Genomic DNA, 27,099 nt, shown 5'->3' with positions numbered 1-27,099 from the left:
GGCAAAAATCATGAAACTTAAAAGTTGTATTTCAAGAGTTAAGGTATGTAATACCGTTTAAAAATATAAAGTAAAAAATATAAAGTTAAAATATAAAGTCACCAGAAGGACACACCACAGCAACTTATTTTAATGGATCTCAAACTTGTCTTAAATCTAAACCCTTAATGAACTCAATGTGAAATGTCCACACGTTAAATAAATAATTCTAGCTGGTAAATATATCCTGGAGATTTATAAAAATATTTATAATATATGTGTAGTCGTTATGTTTTCAGACAACAGGAAGAAAATTGCTATTCAACATTTTTTTTCTCTATCAAGGAGCTGTAATTTATGCATAAACCTGGAATACTCAAAATAAAATATGGTTTTGCAAGATCAGAGGATGGCAAGAAGTGTCCAAATTGTTTTGAAATAATATATATTTTCAAAAGCTAATCTTAAGAATGAAATAAAACACGAATGGCATGCTTTAAGCATCTAGCTTAATAAAACGACTACAGTTTTTTGTTGTCTTTATTGGAGTTTAATTGCTTCACAATGTTGTGTTCGTTTTTGCTGAACAATGAAGTGAATCAGCTCTCTATATAAATACATCCCCTCCCTCTTGGACCTCCCTCCTACCCCTCCCACACCCCACCCCTCAGGTCATCACAGAGCACCGAGCTGAGCTTCCTGTTCTTTACAGCATGTTCCCACTAGCTAGCTATTTTACCCATGGTAGTGTATATATGCCAATCCTAATCTCCCAATTCGTCCCACCCTCCCCGTCCCCCTCTGTGTCCACATGTCCATTCTTACGCCTAATAGTTTAAAGTAACAGGTACAATGAATACTCTTGCTCATTGTTTTAATTTTCAGAGAGATGCAGGGGCTAACTACTACTAGTATCAAAAATATGTACAGAATTGTTTTGATAACTGTGTTTGAAGAAGAGATGAGGAGGAAATGGATGCAGTTAAAACCAGCTGTTACATTGGGCTTCCCTGGTGACGCAGTGGTTGAGAGTCCACCTGCTGATGCAGGGGACACGGGTTCGTGCCCCGGTCCAGGAAGATCCCACATGCCGCGGAGCGGCTGGGCCTGTGAGCCATGGCCGCTGAGCCTGCGCGTCTGGAGCCTGTGCTCCGCAACGGGAGAGGCCACAACAGTGAGAGGCCCGTGTACCGCAAAAAAAAAAAAAAAAAAAAATGTCAGCTGTTACGTGTTACATGTAACAAACGATAAATATTTATAATTTTTTAAACAAATCATGCATTTAAGTTGAAAGGAAACCAACAAAATGAAATAGGCATATGGATATGTGATTCTTTAAGTTAGTCTTAAATTCAAATAAAATATGGAACATGGCCTGGGGTTCAATCTTCTGTGGGGTGTATTTTTAGCTCTATTTACAAATGAAAAAACTGATAGATTGAAAGTTCAATAATTCACCCAGCTTTGCCACATTGCTAAGTTGCAGAGCCAACATTTGAGCCTAGGTCTCTGTCCCCAATGTCATGCTCTTCCTATTGCTCATGACTGTCCTAGGAGGCCACTAAAATAGATACCCCTAGAAATCTTGGTTCATTGCTCACTGTGCATCTGGACTCCTGCAATGGATTCTTTTATTTATTTATTTATAATTTTTAGTTTTGGCTGAATTGGGTCTTCGTTGCTGTATGCGGGCTTTTCTCTAGTTGTGTCGAGCGGGGGCTACTCTTCGTTGTGGTGCGCGGGCTTCTCACTGCAATGGCTTCTCTTGTTGCGGAGCATGGGCTCTAGGCGTGCGGGCTTCAGTAGTTGTGGCTCGTGGGCTCTAGAGCACAGGCTCAGTAGTTGTGGCGCACAGGCTTAGTTGCTCTGCGGCATGTGGGATCTTCCCAGACCAGGGCTCGAACCCGTGTCCCCTGCATTGGCAGGCAGATTCTCAACCACTGTGCCACCAGGGAAGTCCTGCAATGGATTCTTAATCTACCTCCTCCCTTCCTCATTTTATCCTCCTGGGCCACAAGTACACTTACGCAATTCCCTCAATATCCATTAGCTCCAGGCCACACATTGAAGTATTCCACTCTGTTTCCCTCCTGCTCCCTGGAAGGAGTCTACTCTATCCGGGCTATTTTCCACCCACACATGGAACCTTTATTCAGGCTTCAGATATTTGTTTCTTCTACCTGAAAAGAATGCCAGTTGACTCCCTCCTCCCACCCACAGCCATTCAAACCACAGACTGCGCCGAAGACCTCCAGCCAGGTTCACCTTCTTCCTGGAACCCTACACACCTAGCTGCCTGCCCTGAGCCACAGTAGCTCTTCCAAGCTGATGATTTCCATGCCACCTTCTACTGTCTCTAGGCAGCAACTGGTCATGTGTCTGATTTTCTCAGCAGGGTATTATAAGTTCCTTCCCAGGCCACTGAATCTTTCATGTTCTTGTATTTCACAGCAACCAGCACATCAGAGAGGCTCAATAAATATGTATGGATTGTTGGACTGCTCTCTTTCTGGGATGAGAGAGAGAAAGGGGGAGGAAGGGGAAGAGGAAGATTACTCTCTTGCCACTTCTCAATAGTACATGAGAGCATGAGGAGGGGAAAGAAGATGTCCTTGGTGGAGATTTCAAATATATGGGAACCTACAGAACATATGTATTGTGTTTATGTTTTTGGACTCACCTGACATGATATAGAGCAAAGTTTTCCAAAGTATGCTTCAAGACATTATAGTTGTTGCACTCCAAGATCAAATATGTTTTAATAATACTTGTTAAATGACATTAAATAGGTCTCTTTGCTGTAGAGCTTCTAGCTTTTGGTAGGTTCATGTCCATTAAAATCACTGCTCCTTAAAATCATATGTAACATTTCCCAATGTTGTTTGCCCATAGAATTCTCTTAGTAAGGAGACTCTCGTAGCAATTATGTTCATTTAAACATTCTTTGGGAAATGTTGGAGTAATATCTCCCGGTAACTTCATAGTAAGTGGTGTTCTGTCATTAGCCAATGACATATTGGTACTTTTGCTTTTTTAAATATATTTATTTATTTACTTATTTATTTTTGCTGTGTTGGGTCTTCGTTTCTGTGCGAGGGCTTTCTCTAGTTGTGGCGAGCGGGGGCCACTCTTCATCGCGGTGCGTGGGCCTCTCACTATCGCGGCCTCTCTTGTTGCGGAGCACAGGCTCTAGACGCGCAGGCTCAGTGGTTGTGGCTCACGGACTTAGTTGCTCCACGGCATGTGGGATCTTCCCAGACCAGGGCTCGAACCCGTGTCCCCTGCATTGGCAGGCAGATTCTCAACCACTGCGCCACCAGGGAAGCCCCCGTATTTTTAAATGCTAGTGACTTTGTGTGATTTGGTGTGGTCTTGTGAAGGCTATTCTAGATCTTAGATTCTTCACTCATGTTCAGCCCAGAACTGGTTAATAATTGAAGGATGATGGTAAGAAAATAGTAATTGGCTTAGGATTGAGAACCTGTGAGAGTGGAAGTAACCCTTTACGTATGAAATGCCTTATTGTAGATGAATTTATTTAAACAACCTTATAAGTTGGGTCGGAATAATAGTTACTATTGATTGAGTACCTGCTATAAGTCAGATATACGTGCATTACATGCATTTTCACATGCGTTTCTCATAAAAATTAATTCCCAGTTTATACAATGGGCTCAGGTATTTAAATGACTAATTTAAGATAACAGGATGACTAGAACAATGGCAAAGCTGGAATTCAAATTCTGGGTGACTTAAAAATCTATGCTCTTTCCCATCTGTCATACTGCTTCCCATGGGGAACCCTACGGGTTGTGGGTCTTTGCATGTGTGTGTAAGAGCTTTCTTATCCAAATCTAAACCTCCCCAGATACTCTTGTACGATTAGAAAACTAATTTCTTTTTTTTTTTTTTTTTTTTTGTGGTACGCGGGCCTCTCACTGTTGTGGCCTCTCCCGTTGCGGAGCACAGGCTCCGGACGTGCAGGCTCAGTGGCCATGGCTCACGGGCCCAGCCGCTCTGCGGCATGTGGGATCTTCCCGGACCAGGGCGCAAACCCGTGTCCCCTGCATCGGCAGGCGGACTCTCAACCACTGTGTCACCAGGGAAGCCCGAAACTAATTTCTTTTACTTAAGCTTGTGTATGGTGCCAGTTCATGCACAAGTAGACCATCCATGTATATATGATATAATCTTGAGTGCTAAAACTTGCTCTATAATGTATACACATTTAACAAATGCAGGTTTACCAGTAGGCTGACGTGGCTTCTCACTCATATGTTCTACTTATAGCACAAGTAGTGAGTATAAACATGGGACATAAGAAGTTACCCTTCTCAAACCTATTCATAGCCTATTTGAAAGAGCCTAGTCTTTCTTTGGACACCTTTTGTATAGATATATTTTTCTTAGCTCAGACTTCAGTTCCCTTAAATGGAATGAATGTCTCTTTGGCATTACTTCTCTTTAGGTATCCCTAGTGAAGGGTAGTAAGGAAACAAAGAAGGCAGCAGAGGTACCAATTCAGAGTGAAAAATTCTGGAGCAGTTTTGATTAAAACAATTATTTTCTTTTCTCCATTCAGGAAGGAATTCTCCACCTGGAGTCCTTGGGGACTTCAGGGAAGCCAGTGAACACTTTTAAAATAAAAACTCTGATTATATGAACATATGTCCAGTTTTCTGGAGAGGTTTGCTTTAGATTCTCAAAAGGTTTATTAGACTTCCAAAAAGGTTTACAAGCATTGTGCCTTTTGAAGTACAGGGAATCAAAATATACCTACCACCAATGTCTCCTTTATGGGCAATCACTTAAGGGAGTTTTCCTTCCATGTGAAAAGTCAGAACAAAGATTGGGAGATAAGGATGCTGGAGTGTACAAGATAGAATAGTGAGCAATGAATCAAGTATAGGTAATGGTGAAAAGAAATACATGATATAATGTGACCATGAATTATAAATATTGAGAAAGGATTCTGAAGACAGAAAGGTCATATTCTAAGGAAAATCTAAATAAAAGTCTGGAATTAAAAAATCTAAATTATTTTTTAAAGCGTAAAACCAACAGAGTATGTATGTGTGGGGTGTAAGAATGGGGAAACAGATGGGGATGGGGTGGATGGGGGAGATGAAGTAGTGAAAACAGAATAATCTAATGGGGAGGCCATAGACAGTATTTAAGTTTATTACATTGAGAGAGGAAATATAGATTTAAATATGGCTGTTAGAAAATAACACAAGCACTACAGATTGGCTAAACTCAGAGTGGCAAGAATAGGTAAGTAGGTAGGAGATCCAGCTATTCTCCCAATTTTGATCTGCATGGGGAACCCATTCTCTTGATCTTGGTAGGATGGATGGCACACAGCCTTTAGTTCATTCACTTGTTCCCCTCAAACTTCATACCTGCATATTGATGGAATCTTTCAAAATTTTGCCTGATTTTATAAAGTTCATTCTCTGTATTTATCATAATACCTGTCATTTCAGTATAATATTAATATATCTTCCAAAAGACACCGTGATGCATTAACCATTCCAAAGTTCTGGCAATGTTAGCTTCTGATACTCTTTAGCAACAGACAACACAGTTTGAAAGCAAGAGATGTAGCATAAGAGATACACGAAGATGGATACATCTAGAGAGGCATACCCAGGACATGATGACTACTTAAACCTTACTTGGAAAGAAATATTCTTATTTGTTATAAAGCATGCCTACTTATTGGTTATTTGCTCACAAATACTTGTTGAGTGCCTGTAAATGTCAGCAACTGTCCTACACACTTGTAGAAAAGCCTAGAAACATATATAAAAGTGACATAAACACAGTCATAGAGACAGAAGCCAGCAAATTGTATCTAGGTGGAAGGATTGGCTAAGAATGGCAGCCTTAGATGGGATGGTGAATAAGAGGATCTGGAATGGTGTGGAAAAGCCCACTGGGGAAAAAAAAAAAGGCCTTCTGTGAACTCAAGAAGTATGGCATTCATAGAATAAGAAGGAGGGAGTTTGTGCAGCTGAATTTTGAGTGAGGAACTTACACATTAAAAACAGAGCTTAAGTAAGATTATTCTGACTTTATAAACAGGACTGTGGTGAGAAAAACTGCACCCAGGGAGATCCAGTAGTCCGCTGTTACACGAATCTAGAAATATATAGATGAGGATTTGACTGAAGGTGGCAGTTGTATAAATTAAGAAGAAATTGGTAAATCAATTGGCAAAGTATTAGATGGGAATATGTTTGGGGGCAGGGGTAGAGGGTATAAATATACAGCAGAGAAAGCAAGACTTTCTACTTATCAATAACTTTCTTTCTCAAAATATCTCAATTTCAAATGTAAAACATCCATACCTGGTATACAGTTGAACTAAACTCACAGAGTTCCAGAACCATGGTATTGGATGGGAGCTTTGAAGACATCTGGTCAATTCTGGAATGCCCTCTATAGTAATACCTGACCCCACCCAGGTTAATCAGTCATGAACAACTTCAAAACCAACACCTCACCCAGATTAACATAGTGTCAGAAGTTATAAAATAAGCAAGTATCAGAGCTGTGTAGGAAGTAGAGATCACCTAAGCAAACTCCTTACTTGCTATAAGGAATGCTTTGTGCAAGAACTGACAGAGATAAAGATGACTGTGTCATCCCTGAAGGTTGATGGAAACACAGATACCCTCCTACAAGCCCCCTCCCCACGGGAATCAAAATGACTCCTAAGGTTGTAACAGGAGTATGAAAATAACATAGATAGTTCTAATAGTTTTTTTTTTTCAGCCTTTTTGCAAAATGTTTGTTGTTCTTTTATTGAAACAAATTCCCAGAGAGAAGCTTCCTCACTAGCATTTCTAATCTTTGTTGGTGAAATATAAATTGGGAATGAAAATCATCTTACCTCAAACTGGTGGGTGTATATGGTCTGTTTTGGATATCAGTGGCTATGCCTTGATACTCTCTCCTTTGAAATTCTTTTTCTTTGCTCCTGAGAGGTTCTCTCCCTACCTTTCTGGCAGCTTCTCCTCTCACACTAGGCCTCCTAACTGGTCTTGTCTTTCTCCAACCCTCTTTTCACACTTCCCAGAGTAATCTTTCTGAAAAGCAAATCTGACCATGTGACATTCTTGCTTAGATTTTTAGTGGCTCCTTGGGGAAAAAAACCATAAACCCTTGGAATAGTATACTAAATCCTCCATAACTGCCTCTCCACCTTTATCTTTGTCCATTGCTGGATCCCAAACTTAGCATTCTTCTCTGCTTGTAGCTACCTGAATGGCCTATGTTCTCTAACTGGCAGTGACACGTTACTCTCTATCTTAGATGTCACCTCCCATTTCTCACCTGGTTAACTCTTCAGTTCATCCTTGGAGACTCCAGGCTGGCATTCCCTCTTTCAGAAAGTTTTCCCAGATCTCTCCTGAGATGTGATAGTTTGCACCTTCCCTGTCCCCCATCTCTGACTTATGCCGACTTTGCTGTACCTACTGCCTGGTTTTGGTGGAAACTTACATACATATCTCCAATAATTGCCTTCCTCATTGGACTATGAGCTTCTTTAAACCCAAAGTTATTTCCTTCCATTTGGTGTACCCAGCGCCTGGGACCTAGCAGGTGTTCAATATATGTTTATTCAAATGAAAAGAAAATTATTATAACCAGTAGAATGTAAACTCCTTGAGAGTAGGCAGGAACTTTTAACTACCTTGTTCATTGCCAAATCTCCATCATTTAGTGCAGTGCCTGGAAAAGAATCTAGTAGGTAAGCAACACAAGGTTATTTAACTCATGGTCTCTCACTTAAAATAATCTATAAGGTTCTTGTTATTATCCCCAATCTACAGGTGAGGAAATTAAGGTCCAAGAAAGATTAGGTGATGTGCCAGGGATTATGGCTTGTATGTAGTGGAATGGAGATGGGAACCACCTCCTACTCTTCTAGTTTCCATCAAGGAGTAATATTACTTATAGTCGTTCACATGTCACATAAAGTCCGCAATCCAGATGTCTGATTAAGCTTGGCTCAAACTCCAATTCCTTGGACAAAATTCCTTCCTGCTCTTACACTGAGTTCCAAAAGCTTCCTCCTCTTTCTCTGTCTCTTCTCAGTGTCAGCTCAGGCTGACATTTCAGTTTGAGCCAATCTGGCCTCCAAGCTCAGATTAAACAAAACAAAATCTCTTTATCTCAGCATTTTGTACCTTCAGTAACTTTATTAAAGACTGGGGGGAGTGGGAGATTTATAGGGTGAAATTATCCTGTAAACAAAACTGACTCCTTTCTGTTATACACGCGCGCGCGCGCACACACACACACACACACACCCCACATATATTCCCACTGGAGCAACAAGCATATTCTTCCCCTTTCCTATGTGGAAGAGACCACAGGTTAGTCCCGCCCAAACCAGTACTCCTCAAGTCCCATCTTCTGTAATAAGTAGCCTTGTCAAGCACTTTCTTGCACTCTCCCTGAAAGAAATTCTGGTGAATAGAGTTACGATGAATACAATATGATGACAATTTCAGAAGACTGTAGTTTTTAAGAGCAAGAAGTCTATTCCTTTGGAAGTCCCACTGAGCAGTCCTTCAGTTCATGCCTGACATGTCATGAGAGCATATGCTTATGTCAAATTTTAATACTGAGGGCTTCCCTGGTGGCGCAGTGGTTGAGAGTCCGCCTGCCGATGCAGGGGACACGGGTTCGTGCCCCGGTCCGGGAAGATCCCACATGCCGCGGAGCGGCTGGGCCCGTGGGCCATGGCCGCTGAGCCTGCGCGTCCGGAGCCTGTGCTCCGCAACGGGAGAGGCCACAACAGTGAGAGGCCCGCGTACCGCAAAAAAAAAAAAAATTAATACTGAGATTGTTTTAGATAAGAATAATCATCAGAAAAGCAAATATTCTGTAAATTATTAATTTTATTCTACCAATAACATGGCTGAAGATAATGGTCTCACTGACTTCAGCATTGCCTCCCTCAATCCCATTTACTGCAGAGTCCTAGAATTTTCCATGTTAATAAAACCAGGTCCCCTATCGAGCAGTACTCCAAATCACTCAGTGGCTCCTCCTTTTGAAGATTCAGTCCAAAGCCCCTACACGTGCCTGACAAGACTTCCATGACCAGTGTCTGTGGATTTCTCCAGCCTCTTTCCCCCTGAGCAAGGTCCTACTCATGGGAGTTCCTTTCCCTACATACACATATACATACATCTTTTGAACACAGGCCCATGTGCTTGTTCATATTATTTTCTCTTAAAAACTCTTCCCACCCCCTTCACTTACCTCCTGTTTCATTCTTTAAGCCTCAGCCTTCTCCCACTCCACCTCTGATTTAAATTGCCTTCTGGTATTCTCCCATAGCCTACATGCTTCCTTCTTTCAGAATGCTTTCTACAATATAGTATGCTGAAACTATCTCCACCCCTGGACTCTTAAGCTTTCCTTGGATAAGGGGCACATTCTTTCATTCATCTTGTTTTTGCAGACTCTAATAAAGTGTGTGACACATACTTGGTGCTAAATAAATGTTGGTTGAATTTCTCATGGTACTAGAAGTCAGAGAAATCCAGTCTTGTATTTATTTCTTTAAAAAATTCTACTAGAGCCTTAGGCAGACCCAGAAAAAAAATCATAGATAGTGGGAAGATAGAAAAAAACTCACAAAATTATGTACACCTGCTCCTTGGAGGTCTTTTGAAGTACTAAGTGAAATTTTATATTTTTCATAAGATTTTAAAACAAGAACTTGATGCCAGAAATACACTTGGAAATGAGGACAGCTTGCCACTGGCAAGCTCTGCTTAAACCTGTTACATGTACACATTGAAAGTGTATCCAACACCTTCATGTATTTCCCATCAGATAAAATGTAGAGACAAAAAAAAGTCAGCAAAAGTTAGAGCTAAATTGCATCAATCTTTTACTGTAGCAAATTCAGGGAGTGACTAGCTTGAAGCAATACATGGTGAAGTGGAAATCATTTTTCTCCAGTTCTACCTACTTTAGACACTATCAATTCCATCCTTAGGAACAAAGAGGGAATTTGGGTGGGAATTAGGAAAGGAGAAGCTGGAATTGCTTAGGAAGATATACATTTAATTACTCGCTCTTAGGAGATGTTTAGTGAAGGGCTTTTTTTTAAAGAACAATCTGAATCAGCCGTTACAGTTTGTATTTATTTTTTTTAATGAAGGGAAAGCAAATGGTGTCCAAGGTAAAGTGATTTTTTTGGACTTGTTCTCTTCATTTACACCAATAGGCCTGTCTAGGAGTTATGACAAATTTATACAGACCTTTAATCAGTCAAGAGTTGGCAAAGAAACTGACATCCATAGAGTCACACATTATGTAGAACGGATCCTTTTACCTCAATGGTCAACATCACTGTAAGTTGTGTGTAAGAGTAAGCGGCTGAACATTTCACAAGAAAATGACCTCAACCTCTAGCTCACTGCCGTGGCTCTGAGGCAATTAGCTTTTTCCTTTTCAAAAGGAAGCTGCTGCTTCAGCATCTTCTCCTGGAGCTCCTGGCACCATTTCAGGCCATGTGTCAGGGGAACCCTTGATCACATCACAATGACGGAAGCCAAGTGCTGGCCTGCAAGAATTGAGGACTGTTTGTTCACAGAAGATCCTGAGCAGAAACACGGGTGTCACATAGTTCAAGGGGGCCTTGAAGGAAACTGATGCTGCTGTAGGAGGGGACTTCCAAAGGCTCAAGTTATTTCTCAGTTGCTGTTCCAGAGCCCTCTCCTGGCTTTTATGGAATTTGGCCAAGAGTTGTTGCTTAGACAGTTTCTCCCTGTAGTCCCTTGACTTAGCAAGATTTTGGACGGGAAAATAGAAGAGTTTTCTTATATTTTCAAGTAGTGCCACAGTGACTGCTACTCTCTGGGGAGAAAAGTATTTTATTCATGAATGCAGTATGTGTTCTTGGTAAAACCCCAAATTAAACTAGCTCACTGTTTTTGTCCTGCGAAATGTTGGTGACATTTAGGTGTGTTGTTTGGTGTGCTGACTCAGTTTCCTGGAGGATAGCTGGCAACTCCACATTGAGGCTTTTTTAGTGGGGATGAAAAAGTCAGTTACTTCATGTTTTAGAACATTTGGGGTTAAAATTCCTAAAAGTTAAGCTTGAACACTGATCCTGAAAAACTGTGGCTAACCGTATTGCCTATAAGCCTAGGAATTTGCAAGAAGTAGTATTCTCAGCTCTATGCTAATATCAACAGTAATTCTTTATTTGAGCAACAGTTTTATAGAACAAACTGTTCTTTGCTCTGTTGTTAGTAATTATTTTCTTACTTATTGGTATGTAGGTGTGCTCTGGTCTTTTTTTTTTTTCTTTTTTCATTCCCCAGATTTATACAGTGCATGCAGAAGTAGTTAGAACTTAAAATACATACACAATAAAGGTGTTTAAAAAAATTAAAATAATAAAATAAAATACATACACAGGCCACATTCTTATTGTACTCAAATGCTGATTTTGTCAAAATGACTAATCTATGATTGGGACGTAAAGTAGACCTTCTGAAACAAGCTGTCCCTCTTGTCGCTGTACTGCCTTCTTAAGAGCAAGTCCTGTATTTAAGTACATAATGTCTTGAGGCATTGAAACTTGACTGAATTACTTCTTCACTATTACAATTAAAAATTAAATACTGGGCTCCCCTGGTGGCGCAGTGGTTGAGAGTCCGCCTGCTGATGCAGGGGACACGGGTTCGTGCCCCGGTCCGGGAAGATCCCACATGCCGCGGAGCGGCTGAGCCCGTGAGCCATGGCCGCTGAGCCTGTGCGTCCGGAGCCTGCGCAACGGGAGAGGCCCCAACAGTGAGAGGCCCGCGTACGGCAAAAAAAAAAAAAAAAAAATTAAACACTGAAGTGTAATACGTGGTGCCACATCCTGCTAGGTCCAAGGCCTATATTTCTGAAAAGCTTTGAGGAGTTGGTGAAGATGGGAGGGGGACTGGGAAGTCCCCCTGGGGCTCAGACTTTGGAAAAGTTGGAGAGCAGGGGAGAGGAACACGGAACACCAAGCCTTTGAGGTGTGGAGAGGGGATTCCTGGCTTCTAGATATAACCAGTGACTGGAAAGATGGCAGTGAACAAATCCTAGATACAATGGTCACGCATCTTTAATCCATTGGATGAGCTAACTATGGGTAGCCCAAATCAAATCACCTAAAATAAGTTAATTTCCTCTTAAAATTCCTACATCCTTATTTTATACCTTGGAAGAAAAAAGCCAAAATAAAACCATATAGTACATGTACTTCCATCACAGCTAGGTAATGCTATAGTTGCATATGGAAGATATTAAGTAAAATGAAAATGTGTTATGGTAATAGGCTTAATTATTATTTGTGATCTTTAGGGTATGGGATTACAAGGAACTTTCTGCATTACATCTTTGTGTAATGTTTCAAATTTTATAACAAGCATGTTCTAGTTTTATATACTTAATCAGGGAAAGGCTATACAGATAAAATACTTTATACTTACGATTTAAGATTATCTTTAAGGCTTTTCCTTTTGTTGGGGGAAAAGCTCCAATCACACTTTAATTCACCTGGCAAGGTTAGGTAGTTGTTGTTCCCCAAAAGTATATATTTACAGAGATTGGTGCAGGAAAAAAAAAGTGGAATAAAAGAGGCAATTTTTAACCTAGAGTTCCCAAAGTGAATAGAAAACAGTTCAAGAATCCCTGATAATAATAAGCCACATGGCCCATGTAACAAATACTTTGAAAGTTATTCTAACTTTTACAAATGTTATATAAAAACCTATCTGGAAAATCCCAGGAGCCCGAGATTCAGTCCATGAAATTTTTTGTTGTGCCACTCATCATTTATGGAGTCTAAATTTCAAGGGCAGAATTTCTTCTTCAATACCTGTATATTCGAAGACCAAGGAAAAGGATCTCACCAACTTCATGTAAGCTTTTCAGTGTATTCTTTCTAATTGACAGTAACAAAGTTTCATAAGATGGGCTCTTGGGAGTTTGGATGTTTTCCCTCCCCTTACAGGCTCACTTACCTGCATACTATATAGTGAAGTTCTCTGCAATTGATCCCTTACTGTAGACCTCCCCCAGGGTCACATTTTGTAAATAGAACCTGCTTCCATACGCTGTCTTTGGATGTGGTCTTAACATTTTCTCACGTTTGTAGTTTTTCCTGTGCACGGTGGGTAGAAACACTCTTCCAGACTCTTCCCATTGGCATCAAAATACCATCCCGGTCCCTGATTTGCAATTCCACTGACGAAGGAAGCATGTATGCAGGACGGGCGTAAATTGCCCATACGGCGTGCTGCATTCACATTGCTCTTCCTTTACTGTAACTCTTAGACAATTCTGAATGTGAAAACACAACATATTGCGAAATCTGTGAATTCTAAGACGTTCATACCCACAACATTGTATGTTTTTGTTTGCTTGCTTATGTCCATCCCGAAATTTAGACGTATGGTTCTTAGCAGAGGCTGGGCTGGGAACTGAGGGTCTGGTCTTAATAGAAATACTTTTGATTGCACAACCACCCTGTCCTCTTGAAGTAGGTAAATCCTAAACCCTCAGAAACGAAGCCTCAGAAACACTAAAACCCAAACCCACACAAACGGTTGCGCGGGTCCTAAATAACCATCTTGTGCCGCCCGTCGGGCTCTCCGGCGAAAGCTCGCAGGAAGCACGGGACAGTGGAGACGCGGAGGCTCGGGCCGTCTGGGCAACCGGGAGGGCCTCGGCTCGGCTGGGCGCGCGGGGTCCCCGCGGGGCAGGTGCGCCGTCGCGCGCGCGTGCGCCCCAGGGCCCGCCTGAGCCCCGCGGCGGGCGCGACCCCGGGCGGCGGGCGAGCCGGCGGCGGGCGCTCCACGCCGGGTTTTCCGCCGCTCCCCTCGCCCCGGCCCCTGGCAGCAGCACTAACACACACTCTAGCGCCCGCGCCTCCCCAGCCGGGCTTCGGAGCGAGCGGCGCGGGTCCGCGCGGGGTGATGCTTCGGCGAGGCGGTGGGGCGGCAGGGGCCCCTGGCGGGCCGTGGCTCCGGGCGATCTCGGCGTGAGAGAGCCGAGGAGGAGCCGGGCGGTGCCAAGGGCCGTGCGGGGCGCTAGGGGTAGTGTTCCCGGAAAGCCGCGGCGATGGAGCCGCGCTGCGCCCGCCGCCGGAGGAGTTGAGAAAGAAAACAGGAAACGTGGTGGCTGCGCACCCGGCCGCGGCTGATTCATTCGCTTTGAGTGAAGGCTCGGCAGGAGGGGCGGGCGCGGGGCCGCGGCTCGGGGCCGGGCGCCGCGCAGATCGCGCCGTGGACCAGACGCTCCCTCCGCGGGGCGGGCTCCCGGGCGCGCGCGCCATCCCCTTCGCCGTCCTCCGGCACCAGGACTTCTTAAAAGTCGCATCTTGAGGGTTTTGGTCCGTGTAGAAGTTGGCTTGCCGCACTTGGCGCGCCCTTCCTGGACGCCGAACAGAGTCGCCAAGCTGGAGAGGGCGTGCGTTCCCGAGGCCGTCCGCACCGTTAGCAGAGCCCCGGCCCCCGTCGCGGTGCCCGGCTCGTCAATATGAAGAAGCAGCCCTCATGTGCGGGCACCGGGCATCCGAGCATGACGGGGTACGGCAGGATGGCCCCCTTTGAACTCGCCGGCGGCCCTGTGAAGCGCTTGAGAACTGAGTGCCCCTTTCCCTATCTCTTCGCAGAGGAGGCCTACCAGAAACTGGCCAGCGAGACCCTGGAGGAGCTGGACTGGTGTCTGGACCAACTAGAGACCCTGCAGACCAGGCACTCCGTCAGTGAGATGGCCTCCAACAAGGTAAGCCCCGGCTCGGCTCTCACCGAGGCTCCTAGGCTGCTGATTCCCACGCTGGTGAAGCCACCAGTCCCCGTGGCCCGGGGAAATACATACAGGGGTTTGTCACACTCACTGCATTTTGGCTCCCTTAGAAGGAGGTTCCTGATGCCATGCCTCCCCTCTCTCTTCTATTCACTCCAGAGAAATTAAACATTTTGCAAAAGCAACTTTGACATAGTTTGACTGCAGTACCCCCAAGGCACTGTTCGTGTGTGTGTGTGTGTGTGTGTGTGTGTGTGTTTGGAGGGGGTACTTCTAAGTGACACTTTGCCCTTGCAACAGAAACCGAGTCTGGTCTACAGGCAACCCATGTTGTAGGGTATTCTTGGGATTCCCAGTGGAAAATAAGAGTTACTAGAGGTCAGTGCAATCCCTTGGATGTCACCACCTACTGAACTCAAACGCAGAAGAGTTCACTGAACTTGGAACCTTAACCCCCATTTATCTAAGTGTCAGGGTACTCTGTAAGAACTGAGCCTTTATCTTTTTGCTTGGCCATATGTGTCCACAGGGGACGTCAAAGTTAAGGTTCATTGTGATCACTGCCTTTGTTTCCGTGAATCTTGGAGAGAGAGTCCAGTTTTCTGAGGTTATTTAGTTACAGTGATGCTTCAATGGGGCATTTGTGCCGTATGCCAAGGTGCTGGCCTTGGTGGATAGTGGAGGTTTGAGGGCTGAGAATCAACCCTTAGCCTGGCACAGCCTTAAAGCAAGGTAGAGTGTTGTCAGTTTTGGTGTATTTTTTGGAATTCCTTGTTTGTTTTTTTTAAAACAACCTTCAGTTATGTAAGGAAATAATTGGGCTTATGTATGTTTTTAATGATTGTTTGGCTCAGGGGATAGGAAAGGAGGCATGGGCATGTTGGATGCAGGTGGCTGAGGGATTTAGCCAGTAAGGACTGGTAACTTTGTGTGGTGATTAATAACAGTTGCCCCTAAAGATATTTAAAGATCTTTGGCCACCTATTTACAAGGTCAGGAAGGTATACCATTTTACTGTTTATCTACATGCACATATTTTTTCAGAGAGCTATGCTTTTTTTTTTTTTTTAGTTTACTATAGTTTTTATCCCACCTTTTTTTTTTCTCATGTAGTTTTAAAAAATATCATAGCATATCACCCACTTGATTGTCTTATCTGTTGACAATGCTTATGCAGACAGCATGGTTTTTAAGTAAAAAGTTAGCTTCAAATAAGATAAAAAGGACACCCCAGTCACTATCTGAGGGCACTAATCTACCCGTAAGCACACTGACCTACCCATATGCACACTGATGATCAAATCTGTATTTTTTTTCCTGTCATTGAAGCCTCATTTCTAAATTTGGTATGGCTCCGCATCAAAATGATGGGTTATTACTCTCTTACTCCCTGCCGTGGCATCAGGTGCCATTGTTCTCATCTGGCTAACAAATTCTTAGTTCGTTGATTCATTTTATAACATATAGATTGTTCTTTCATAATTTGGTTCATAATAGCAGTAGACATATGCTGAGTATCTCCAGTGTCCTAAACGCCGAATGGGACCATTCTGCAGTGGGCCTGAGTTCTTATTCTCTTGTCTGGTTAATTCTGTGTAGTAAAAGGAAAAACCAGAAGGCACCAAAAGATGTGCAAGCCTTTGCTTATATTTTCGAGATGATTTGACAGTACTTTTTTAGCACAATGAACCTCAGCGGCTACAATTACTTTCCCGCTAATCCATACTCTTAATGATGAGACCTCTATTTGAATTTAAAAGTTAACATGAAATCTAATCATGTATTGTAAATGACTTCAACTGTCAAGTATTAATTTATCTATACTTTAAGATGAAAAAATAAAACTTGAGGTCACAATGATTGGTCAAAATGATTTCTTTCTTTTAAGGGCATTTCTTTCTTTTAAAATTCCTGTCTTTTAAAGACAGGGTTTTTTTTTTTTTAATCTTTATTGTGAAGGCCCCTCAGACTTTAGGTTAATTTACAGGTTTAGTGTAGGAGGTGAATTTATTTGGTTGAAGTGAAATCTAGGTTAAGTAAGAAAAGACTTTTTCAAAATATAGTCATTCTAGCTGTGTTTGTGTCTTGTAAGATTATTGACATGACACTTTTTTTAACATCTTTATTGGAGTATAATTGCTTTACAGTGGTGTGTTAGTTTCTGCTTTATAACAAAGTGAATCAGTTATACATATACATATGTTCCCATATCTCTTCCCTCTTGCATCTCCCTCCCTCCCACCCTCCCTATCCCACCCCTCTAGGTGGTCACAAAGCACCGAGCTGATCTCCCTGTGCTATGTGGCTGCTTCCACTAGCTATCTATTTTACATTTGGTAGTGTATATATATGTCCATGACACTCTCTCACTTGACACTTATTTTTAACATTAAAAAATTCAACTCAGCTGAAGCTGTTGATTAAACTTTTCATGTCTAATTCATTCATCTCTTTTTTTTAAAAAAACCCATTCAATTCTAAATGAGTGCTAAGCTCCTGTGACTTTTTATAGATGAAAACGGGTTAGCATAGAAGGAATAAGAGCTCTTGGTAAAGGTTGTAAAGTTACCCTTCAGCCAGATAACAAGGGCACAAATAAGTCACATCCACATGAGCTGTAAACTGAGTTGGAGCAGCTGGTCTAAAGGTCCCCAGGAGTGATGCCGAACCTAAGTCTGAACTGGAAATGTGACAGCTTACGTCACATGTCCGCTAGGTTGTCGAGCATCTCTTGAGTGTGAATGAATAAGTCTGAAACATTGCTTTTGATTATTAGTCTTATTGCCATCCATTCTTTTCACGTGTACTTGTTCGAACCAAACCAGTGTTTCCCTTGAAAAGTCATGAAGTTTTTCTTTGTTTTCTTCTCTTTTTTCAGGCTTAAAAAAAAAGTACTCTAATAGATTAAAACGACACGATAAAATACTAGTAAGAAATCAGGATTTTTAAGTGATTATGTAGAGAAAATATTTATTATGGAGGTGGATTTGGGTGTTAGGAAGAAGGAAATTGATTCCTCAAACTCATTTAACAAATTGGGTTAATGAATTCTTCATATTTTAAAAAATCTTAATAGAAGGAATCTGAACTATTAGCTTTTAAATGATGCTTTAGAAGCAACTAGATGTATTTCCTGATTGGGATTGTAATGTGCATAATGCTTATTGATGGTATTGAGACAGGAAAATTATTGAATTTTTGGCCACTGCCAACGTTGGCTATAATACATGTAGGATGCTTGTACCAAGTAGGGTAAGAGACTCCAGATGGCATTTAGTTTGAGAGGTTAAATCTACAGCATTTAGCCTAATAAGCCCATTAATCTGCCCAAGATTTGTACAGATTTCCTTTGAAACCTCACTGCTAGAGTTAAGAGAGGTTTTGGTGAGGTCTCAAAGCTTTGGAGGCAGACAGACCTGGAAGTTGAATCATAGTTTTGTTCCTTACTAGCTGAGTTACATTAGAGAAATGACAAACTGTTTTTAGCTTCGGTTTCCTTAGCATAAGATGAGCACAATGATATCTATTTCGAAAGGTCAGTGTAAGAATTTGAAAGAATATGTGTAAAATAGTTAGCTAATAGTGTCTGACAGGGACTATACCTGCCATTATTGGTATTATTATTGAAGGTTTAGGTTAAACTTGATTGGTTGCCTACTTGGCTAAAATATTTTTTTTACCATTCAGTTGTCATTTATACTTGATGTTTTAAGTTTCATGGGTTTTTATAATACAATTCTTAATAACTGTCTTTAGTGCACAGTTCTGTATTGTAAAAAATGCTTAAATTATATTTATACTTTTTTTAGTATAATATAGACACAAACATTTTGAAGTTCTAAATAGAAGCTTAATCTTTTCTTAAATTTCAGCTACAGAATTCCAGACAGCTAAATACTTTTTCTCTTTTATTCTAAAACTGAAAAAACAGCACTGATTAATTTTGAGAAAATATTAAATATAATGTGGGATTGGTAGGTACATTTCCATCCTTTTGCACAGGTTTTGCAAAGCTAAAGTAACTCTTGAGACTGTTTTTAAGGCAGAATAGCTTCACAGTGTTTTTGGTTACCTTTCTCTCATAGAAAGTAAATGAGGATGTGAGGAGTGCAGGCTAGGATCTAAGCCTCAAGGGTTATGCTGTGGAACCCTGTAACTTTATTCTCTTGTGACCTAATAATGCACATTTCACCACACCTTCAATGTAAGTGTGGCGATGTTTGAAGGAGAAAAAATCATCTTGATTTTCCCCCAAAATATACTACTACAAAAATGTATTGTTTCTTCTCTCTAAATTTGGGGCAGTTCCGAGGCTTGGCATTGCTGGAACCTACCATGCTTCAAGCTGAAAGTCTGCCTTGAAGTTAGGATTCAGGCATCCTTCTAAGAGACTTAAGGTTTTTCTTTAGTTCTTTCTAGACGTACGTAGGCCAGCTTTGCAAATGTGAACATGACTTTTATATGGAATTTAGTTTGTCTGTTTGGCTTTTAACAAAGATCTCTATCATGTTTCTGTTGCCTATAAATTAAGTTGCTTTTCTGGGGTGCTTTTTCTTAGTGTTTTTGCGCTCTGCTCCCCCTGCTGCTTTTTAATAGTCAATGCATACTTAACATATACTACAGCTTTCTGTGACTGCTGATATATTTTCTTCTGGGCAAGAGTGGTCCTGGAATGAATATAGAATGTTTATAGAAGTGGCTAAATCTTAAGACTTTTCAGCATTACATGATTATAAGATAGCTCAGAACAGAAATAAATGTTTAATTTTGCTGAGAAGGAAGGTGAAACTAGTTGGAAAAGGCATTTTAATTTTATGAAGAGCAAATAGCAAATAACAGTCATTTACTTCAAAATACTAAAACTTATTGGCATGGTCATACAGAGTTGTTGAGAGTTAATCAGCATACCTAAAGGAAAACTCTAAATTTTAAAAGAAAACATCTTTCGTAAATATAGAAATTCAGCTTACTGATGCTTTGAGTTTGCTATCTGCTTTTTCACCTACTTTATAAAAGTAGATTTACCAAAGATTTATGTTGTTTACATATAGAGCCTTAAAGTTAATATGACAGATTGTGCATGCTTATTTTTATGATCACTGTTTAAAAAAATACTTTCTTTGCTTTTATTTTAAGTAATAATAGAAAGAGGGAAGCACTTTAGACAGATATTTTTATGTTTCATTGAATAGTGAAGCCCTTGACTTGAACTTAATAAAACAGTAAAGATTAAAGCAAATCTTTATTTATCTCTACTGTCATCAACTCAGTTTCTATATCAGTATTTAGTGGCAGTAAGCTTAAATATCCTTAACATTTAATTATCAAAAACTTCTATTTTTGTGATTCAGTAAATTACTCATTACTTGAGAAATTGCTTTCAGTTATTGCATTTTGATTTAATTATAGGAAAGCGGTAACTTCTTGTCTCAGAGTGTTATGAACTATGTCTTTTTTTTTTCCAAAACAAAAGGCTTGGCCAAGATAAAATAGCACTTTTCCCAGTGTATGAATAGATTAAGCACATTTTTTCCCCAAATAGCAAGGATGATAGGTAATGATTTTGTTCAATTTAAGAAGATTCCTATGATAGTCATAGATTGTAGCTGTTCCTTAAGATACGTATAATTATGGCAGATGTGAAATGCTGATAATGATTTTCAGTTGATCCATAAAATGCTATGTAGAATCTGATTTTCTCTTTTTCAGAAAGAAACCAATCCTTTTAAACTGCAAATAGCTGGAGTTTATTTTGTGACAGCATAGCTCTGCCAGGGCTAGCTCTGTACCTGGCTAGTTGTGAGAGTTGAATTGGCACTTTTAGCCTGAGATCTTTCTAGGAAATAGAGCATGGGTAGCCCTTTAGTTTGCTGTTCACATTAGTTTTAAAAGACATTTTAAGACGGCATTTTCTTTCATTTACTCTAACAGGGATTAGGATGGGGAGGGGTGAGCCTTCCTGTTTGCTTAAACAAAAAATTCTGCTTTGTTCATCGGGAAATTCGTTAAATTGGATTACCAACTGCAGTGATCATAGCTTTATTATCCTTTACACTTAGAGAATATTTTATCTTTAATGAAGTATTTTTCTTTGTTATTATTGTTGAATATTCTGGGGGTTTTTTTGTGCGTGTTTTGCTGTGTTTTGTGTGTGATGGGGAGGAATGGTATTTACTCTTTCTCCTGACATATACACCAATGCTTATGGCAGCTTTGTAGAGTGGAAAGGACATAGATGTCTTTTGTCAGGTGGACTTGGTTTCAAATTCTAGCTCTGCTGCTTCCTACCTAATGTTTTGGGGAACATGCCTCACTTCTCTGAATCTTAATTTCTTCATTTCTAAATGGACATAATAAAAGGGGAAAATAAAATTGAAGGTTGTTAAGAGCATTAGATATAATATATAGAAAGCTCACCTGGCTGCTTAATAAATTACGTGCAATTTATTCTAACCCTAGACTATATTGGAAAGGAGAGACTAAGAAAAACCATGTGTCATATACTCCTTGTAATATAAGAACATCATATTTTTCAGAAGAAAACTGTGACCTTTATTCTATAATAAATAACAAGTCAAAATTAGTGTTCTCAGACTTCCTGTGTACATTCATAACTACTATATGTTAAATGCTTTCATTTAAAGCATTTATTTTTTAAAGTTAAATGTCCACCTGAGTGCCTCATCTTAAGCAAGGAATTACATGAAATCATGGATTTGATGTTCTAGTTATTTTTTATAATAATATTATAATATTAAAATGTTATTCTTTAATACAGTGTTCTAATTCTTTTAATATACACTGAAATTAATTTGTAACAAAATGAGAAAATACTCATCCACGCCACCTTAAAGCATTTTACTTACCACTCACAGACAATGGGCATACTTTTCATTGTACTAGTCTAAATTGGCAGTAAGAACCGTCTGGGGAGTCAGTTTTGGTTAGAAAGGTACGTCTGTTTTAAACAACCTATGGTTTTTCTTCTCTGCCATTAACGGGATTTCCCCACTAGAGGAGAAAATGCCAGCTGTCATCAGCAGGAGTCTTCCCATTCATTAGGCATTCCTCCCGCAGGCAGAATGGTCTGTGGATTTAGAGCGCTCTCCTGCAGCCACACTGCCTGCATTGGATTCACTCTCCACCCTTTACTAAATCTAAATGGGACAACTTACCTTCTGTGCTTCAGCTTCCTCTTCTGTTAAAGCGTTACTGTGATGATTTAATGAATTAAAAGATGGAAATTGTCTAGACAGAGTCGGGAACATAGTGGGTGCTCAATAATGTTAGGTCCTTTATATCCATCTATAAAGGAATATCATCTTTCTTTTCTTATTTTGTGGGGTGAGAGTTAGAGAAGGTGTTTGTTTGCCATCCTGAGACTTATGCTTCCAGTGACCTTTTAAGAGAGAATGGTGGCCTCATGATGTTGATGTGAAACAAATAGGACTCTTGGAACGTTTCATTTGCTCTTCTCCCCATCCATGACTTTTCATGGAGTTTACCTTTTGTTTCTTTGTGTAATTTTATGGTAGAGCCCATCAAACTGGCCTGAGGTTTTCTCAGAATATCTAAAACTCTCTAAGCTGTTTCTAGCAGAAATACCTAAATAGTGGACAATAGTCCAGTGACTTTTTTTTCATAAATGAATGCACCCTGTTATTCCTCTGAATGAGACTGAAAGTAACCCAGGCACAGAATCTCTTATTAATACTTAATGTTAAGAAAACTGTGTTCAGGACATAGCCTTCCATGGCGCTTCTCAGCAACTTTACCATCAAGTATATGCAAACATTTCCTTGTTCAGTCAGCTGAGAGAACCTAAAGCAATGACACCCCAGTAGCATTGAACACATCTAGCACCCTCATCTTGGTTTCTAATACCATTCTCCAATAAAAGGAACCAGGACTCCTTGAAGTAGCTGATTCTAGAACTGGGGCAGGAAATGAGGCTGGAGCCATGTTGCAGTTCCAGAAAGTAAGGAAGTGGCCGAACAAATGTCAATGGGAACATATGAAAGGGATACAAGAACAAACTGAAAGAGCTCCCGGGTCCCAGCTGGAACTATTTGATCAAGAAAATAAACTAGTGTTGAAATACAACTCAAGGTATAAAACAAATAGCCATGAGTTCAACTGATATAATTTATTGAATAAATAATTAAATGGGGGGAAGAGACAAATCCCTTGTGCTGAAGAATTCCAAATAATTTATGTATATACTCTGCTCTCAAGGAAGGAAAGTATAACTCTCCACTCCTTAAGTGTGGGCTGTGCATATTGACTTCCTTCCAAAAAGCACAATGTGGAAAGAGGGAAAGAGTACCTCTACTGTGGACAAACCTGATAAACACACACTACCTCAGCCAGTGATCAAAGTCAACATCAACGGTGATAAGCCAAGTCGTAGTAGGTACCCTTGATATGATCTGATGAAAATGGTACTGACATCTGAGTTTTTTCTACCAAAAGCATATAACCCCACTCTAATCATGAGAATAACATCAGATAGTTCCTAGTTGAGGGACATTCTACAAAATACCTGACCAGTACTCCTCAAGACTATGAAGGTCATCAAACACAAGGAAAATTTGAGAAACTGTCACAGTCAAAAGGAGCCTAAGGAGACATGCTGACTAAATGTAATGTATCCTGGATGGAATCCTGGAACAGAAAAGAACATTTCGGTAAAAACTAAGGAAATCTGAATAAAGTGTGGGCTTTAGTTAATAATAATGTATCAATATTGGTTCAATAATTGGGACAAATGTATCCTATACTAAAGTAAGATATTAATAATAGAGGAAACGGGGTGTGGGGCATATGGGAACTCTCTGTACTTACTTTCACAATTTTTCTGTAAAACTGAAGCTTTTCTAAAAAAAAGTTTTATCAGACAAATCTTAACCATCCTTTAGGGTCTACCTGCAATGCTACCTCTCCTGTGAAGCCTTTTCTGTCCTGTCTTCTCCCATATCTCCCATCCCAGCCTCCCCTAATTGGGTGTAATGTCTTCCTTCTTTGACCTTCTACAGGACTTTATTTGTAGTTCTTTTAACTCTCCGTACAATATTTGTTTCTTTGTTTTATTCCTGTCACATTTACACTAGGTCATTAGTCTTACTCGTTTGCCATCCCCCATCACATGGGACACAAGGCCATATTGAATAGGTGCTCAATAAACATTGGGTGAATTGTATGAATGGTATTGTGGTGGTGATTCTGGAAAAGCACCATTCAGTGGTTCTGATCTCAGTGCTGTAGGAATGAATCATCACTGATCAATCTCAGGGACTAAGTTTATTTTTACTCATCTAAGCCCTAAGGCTTAGAAGATAAAAATTCTTCTTCCTGTATGGGTAATAGCTTCAACTTTATTGTTTGTCAGACCCTTTGCAAGGGAGTTACTGAACATTAGGTCAAATAATTGAAGAAATTTATCCTAATTTTTCTGTCTAATTATCACTTGAGTGGAATTAATAGAAATTAGTAAAATGAAAGTATACTCTGTTTCTGCCTACCACTTAGTTCTTTGGTAGTTTTGGTAGTATTTAACATGATCAGTATTTCAAAGCATCATTGTTACTGTTATGCATTATTCCTCTCACACTCAAGCCTTATGTGTTAGAACTAAAGGAAGCAGAAGTGACCATTTGTCTGACTTATCTCAGTTAGAAAACGAGGCCCAAAACTTGTCCACGTCCACCTATAGTTAGAAATCTCCTGACTTCTTACGTAGCAGTTCATTTTCTAGAGGGTCCCTGCACCATTTGGAGTTTTGTATGCAGCCTTTATCTCCACTCATATTCATAAATTGTGGGAGGGAGATACAACTTTTTATCTTTGAATGTGTTAACGGAATACAAGCCGTGTTTCTGATAAGTATATGGATTCAATAACTGTTCAAGTACATAACCAGTGAATTTTCTACCCAGCCACTAGGAATACTGAAGTGTCCTACATGGCTTCTAGCCCAAACCCAGTGAGTGTCAATATATCATTTTGTAGTTGGTCATATAAATTAGTACCGGATGCATGGTGTTGGTTAAAGTAAATGCCGTTTTTCACCTTGGATTGGTAGACAGGGTCTGTACATGATAGTTGATATCTTGCAAGCAAGTGGCTTTTCTGTTATTGACAAGAATCCTGATCATTTCACACTTAAAAATCTCTTTCCTGCTTATAGATGCTCATCAGAAATTTTAGCATAGTTTATGCTGGGTTTAGTTTCATCTCATTTAAATTAAAAGTTTGTATTATACAGACAAAAACCATACAAGTCCTATTGATGGCCTTAAGCTGTTCTCTCTCCACTGTACCTGTTTTAGCAATAACATTCTTCTTATAGGTTTGTTCCCAGTAAAAATGACATATCTGAATACTTTCCCTGCTAGCCTGGGAAGAAAAGGTTGTGTTTGTTGGTTTTTGCCTGTTACAGAGTATTCTGTGCAGTTTTACCCAGGTCGTGCTTGGGTTCCTGGCAGCATCTCTGGTCTGCTGCACTGTAATCCCTATTGTGGCAGCCTCTGACATTTATTGCTGGCAAGCAGTGTGCTTGAAGACATAGGCACCATAATAGGAAACACCTCGGCCTGTCATAAACAGGTCTGGAGAGTAGAAAGCAAGGCCTGACAGGGATGTGTCCATAGCGAACAGGCAAAGATGAGGCTGACATTGTGCAGTAAGTCCAGGCTGATGTCTGTCTTCTTCATTTCAGAAAATAACCAGCTGATTTTTAAGGCTGCTTTCCATTGTTGGCATAGCAGTGTTTTGGTTGCTTTGTTTTTTGTTTTAGACCGAAACATGAATAAAGACATCTTAAATAATACTCTCCAAAATATTTTGAGAGGATACATCAAAATGTTTTCCTATTGCTAGTCTCCTTCTAATTCTACCTGATCATTCCAATCCATACCCATTAGGGAGAAGGAACAGCTATTTCATTACAGTGGGAAATTACTTTTTAAAAAAGAATCATATAAAAATAAAATTATCATGTGTATATTTAAAGAATTATAAATTATACTGAATTATAAAGAAAAGAGCATTTCTTAGGTGACTTTTTTATGCCTTTACATCAAGTTCAAAGTTTAGAAAAGGAGTACATTCTTTGACCAAGAACGGTTCTATTTTATATTCGCTAGGTTTTTTTTTCAAGCCTCAGAAAAATAACGAGCTACAACTTTAACAATGATGAGCTTTGTCACAAGAATTTAGGAAGAAGATAAATTTCAAAATTGAAAGGACTTTAACAGTTTTTAATAAACAGATAGAAATGCTTTCATGGGTGCTTTAAATATATATGTGTCATTTCATTATTTGCTAGGAACCTTATTTCACAAAAGAGGTTCAAGACTGCGAAGGATGAAAAAGCTGTAATTTTGCTAAAAAGAGCATATTAAAATTTAGATAGACACAGGTGAAAGTCTTGAACTTTTTTTTTTTTTAGATTAGGTGTTAGGTGGCTATTTGCTGACCTGCCCCTTCCCTTTTTTTTTAAGTAAGCACCGATCTTCTTGTACTTTTTTTATTTTGAAGATTTCAAGTCAGTTTCAACAATATGCTCTGATAAGAATGAAACTAATTAATATTATCTTTGATACACACGTTGATTTTCTGCTCTTTGTTTTCTCAATCTTATATTCTCAGTGTGGTCTCTTAGATCTCCGTAAGGGTAAGTGATAGTGGGGTTTCAAGAAATCATAGGAATTTTTATTTACTAGAAATAGTCTTATTTCTTTAATATGCATCAGGAAAGATTAGTTTACTTTCTCCTGGAAGATACTGTTTGGGCCTACATCTTAATTTTTCTAGATAGTGTTAAAAAGCAGTAAAATAATAAAGGGTACATAGTCGAAGAGCCAGAAGAGGGCTTGCATCATTACAGGCTGAATATTCAGTCCCTGTATGAGAGGAATTTGTTCTCTCCAAAGTAGAATTTAGTGGAAAAATTACTTGTTGCCCTTTAGCCTTATTTTCAAACATTTTAGCATTATCCATTTGATAATGTAGTCTTTGTAGTGTTTGACTACACTGATCAGGAGATATCAGTATGTGCCTTACTTTCTGATGTGAGATATGATCTTGATGGTTACTCATACCTCAAACCTTACATTTCTAACTTAGTTCCAGAAACAGTACACTACACACCAAAACAGTTTGTCCCATTTTTAAAGATGAAAAACTGAGGCTCAGTTAAACTTGTCCAAGATCCATATGCTCCTTAATAGATGTAAAGATAACTCTTCTTCTGAATGTAGCATCTGGGAGAAGGACTGGGAGATAGGGAAACAAGTG

General features: G+C 40.0%; 1 protein-coding gene across 9 annotated transcripts in view; it reads left to right on the top strand.

Annotated features, from left to right (window-relative positions):
- The window catches only part of PDE4D (phosphodiesterase 4D), a 1,204,091-nt gene that overhangs the window by 1,134,412 nt on the left and 42,580 nt on the right, over positions 1-27,099 (top strand). For 8 of the 9 annotated variants that reach the window (XM_089908363.1, XM_089908364.1, XM_089908362.1 and 5 more), the window contains one exon: positions 14,669-14,781. In XM_089908363.1, the coding sequence (XP_089764489.1) occupies positions 14,669-14,781 (113 nt within the window). Of the gene's footprint in view, positions 1-13,973; positions 14,583-14,668; positions 14,782-27,099 lie in introns of those variants that run through there. The other variant, XM_022597068.3, reaches the window with a different exon arrangement.

Source organism: Delphinapterus leucas, chromosome 3 (genome assembly GCF_059928025.1).
Source record: "Delphinapterus leucas isolate spDelLeu-1000000601 "Yukka" chromosome 3, BTC_Dleu_Yukka2, whole genome shotgun sequence".
Classification (NCBI taxonomy): Eukaryota; Metazoa; Chordata; class Mammalia; order Artiodactyla; family Monodontidae; genus Delphinapterus; species Delphinapterus leucas.
The sequence above is the reverse complement of the archived record's forward strand: the minus strand, read 5'-3'. Positions and strand labels throughout refer to the sequence as shown.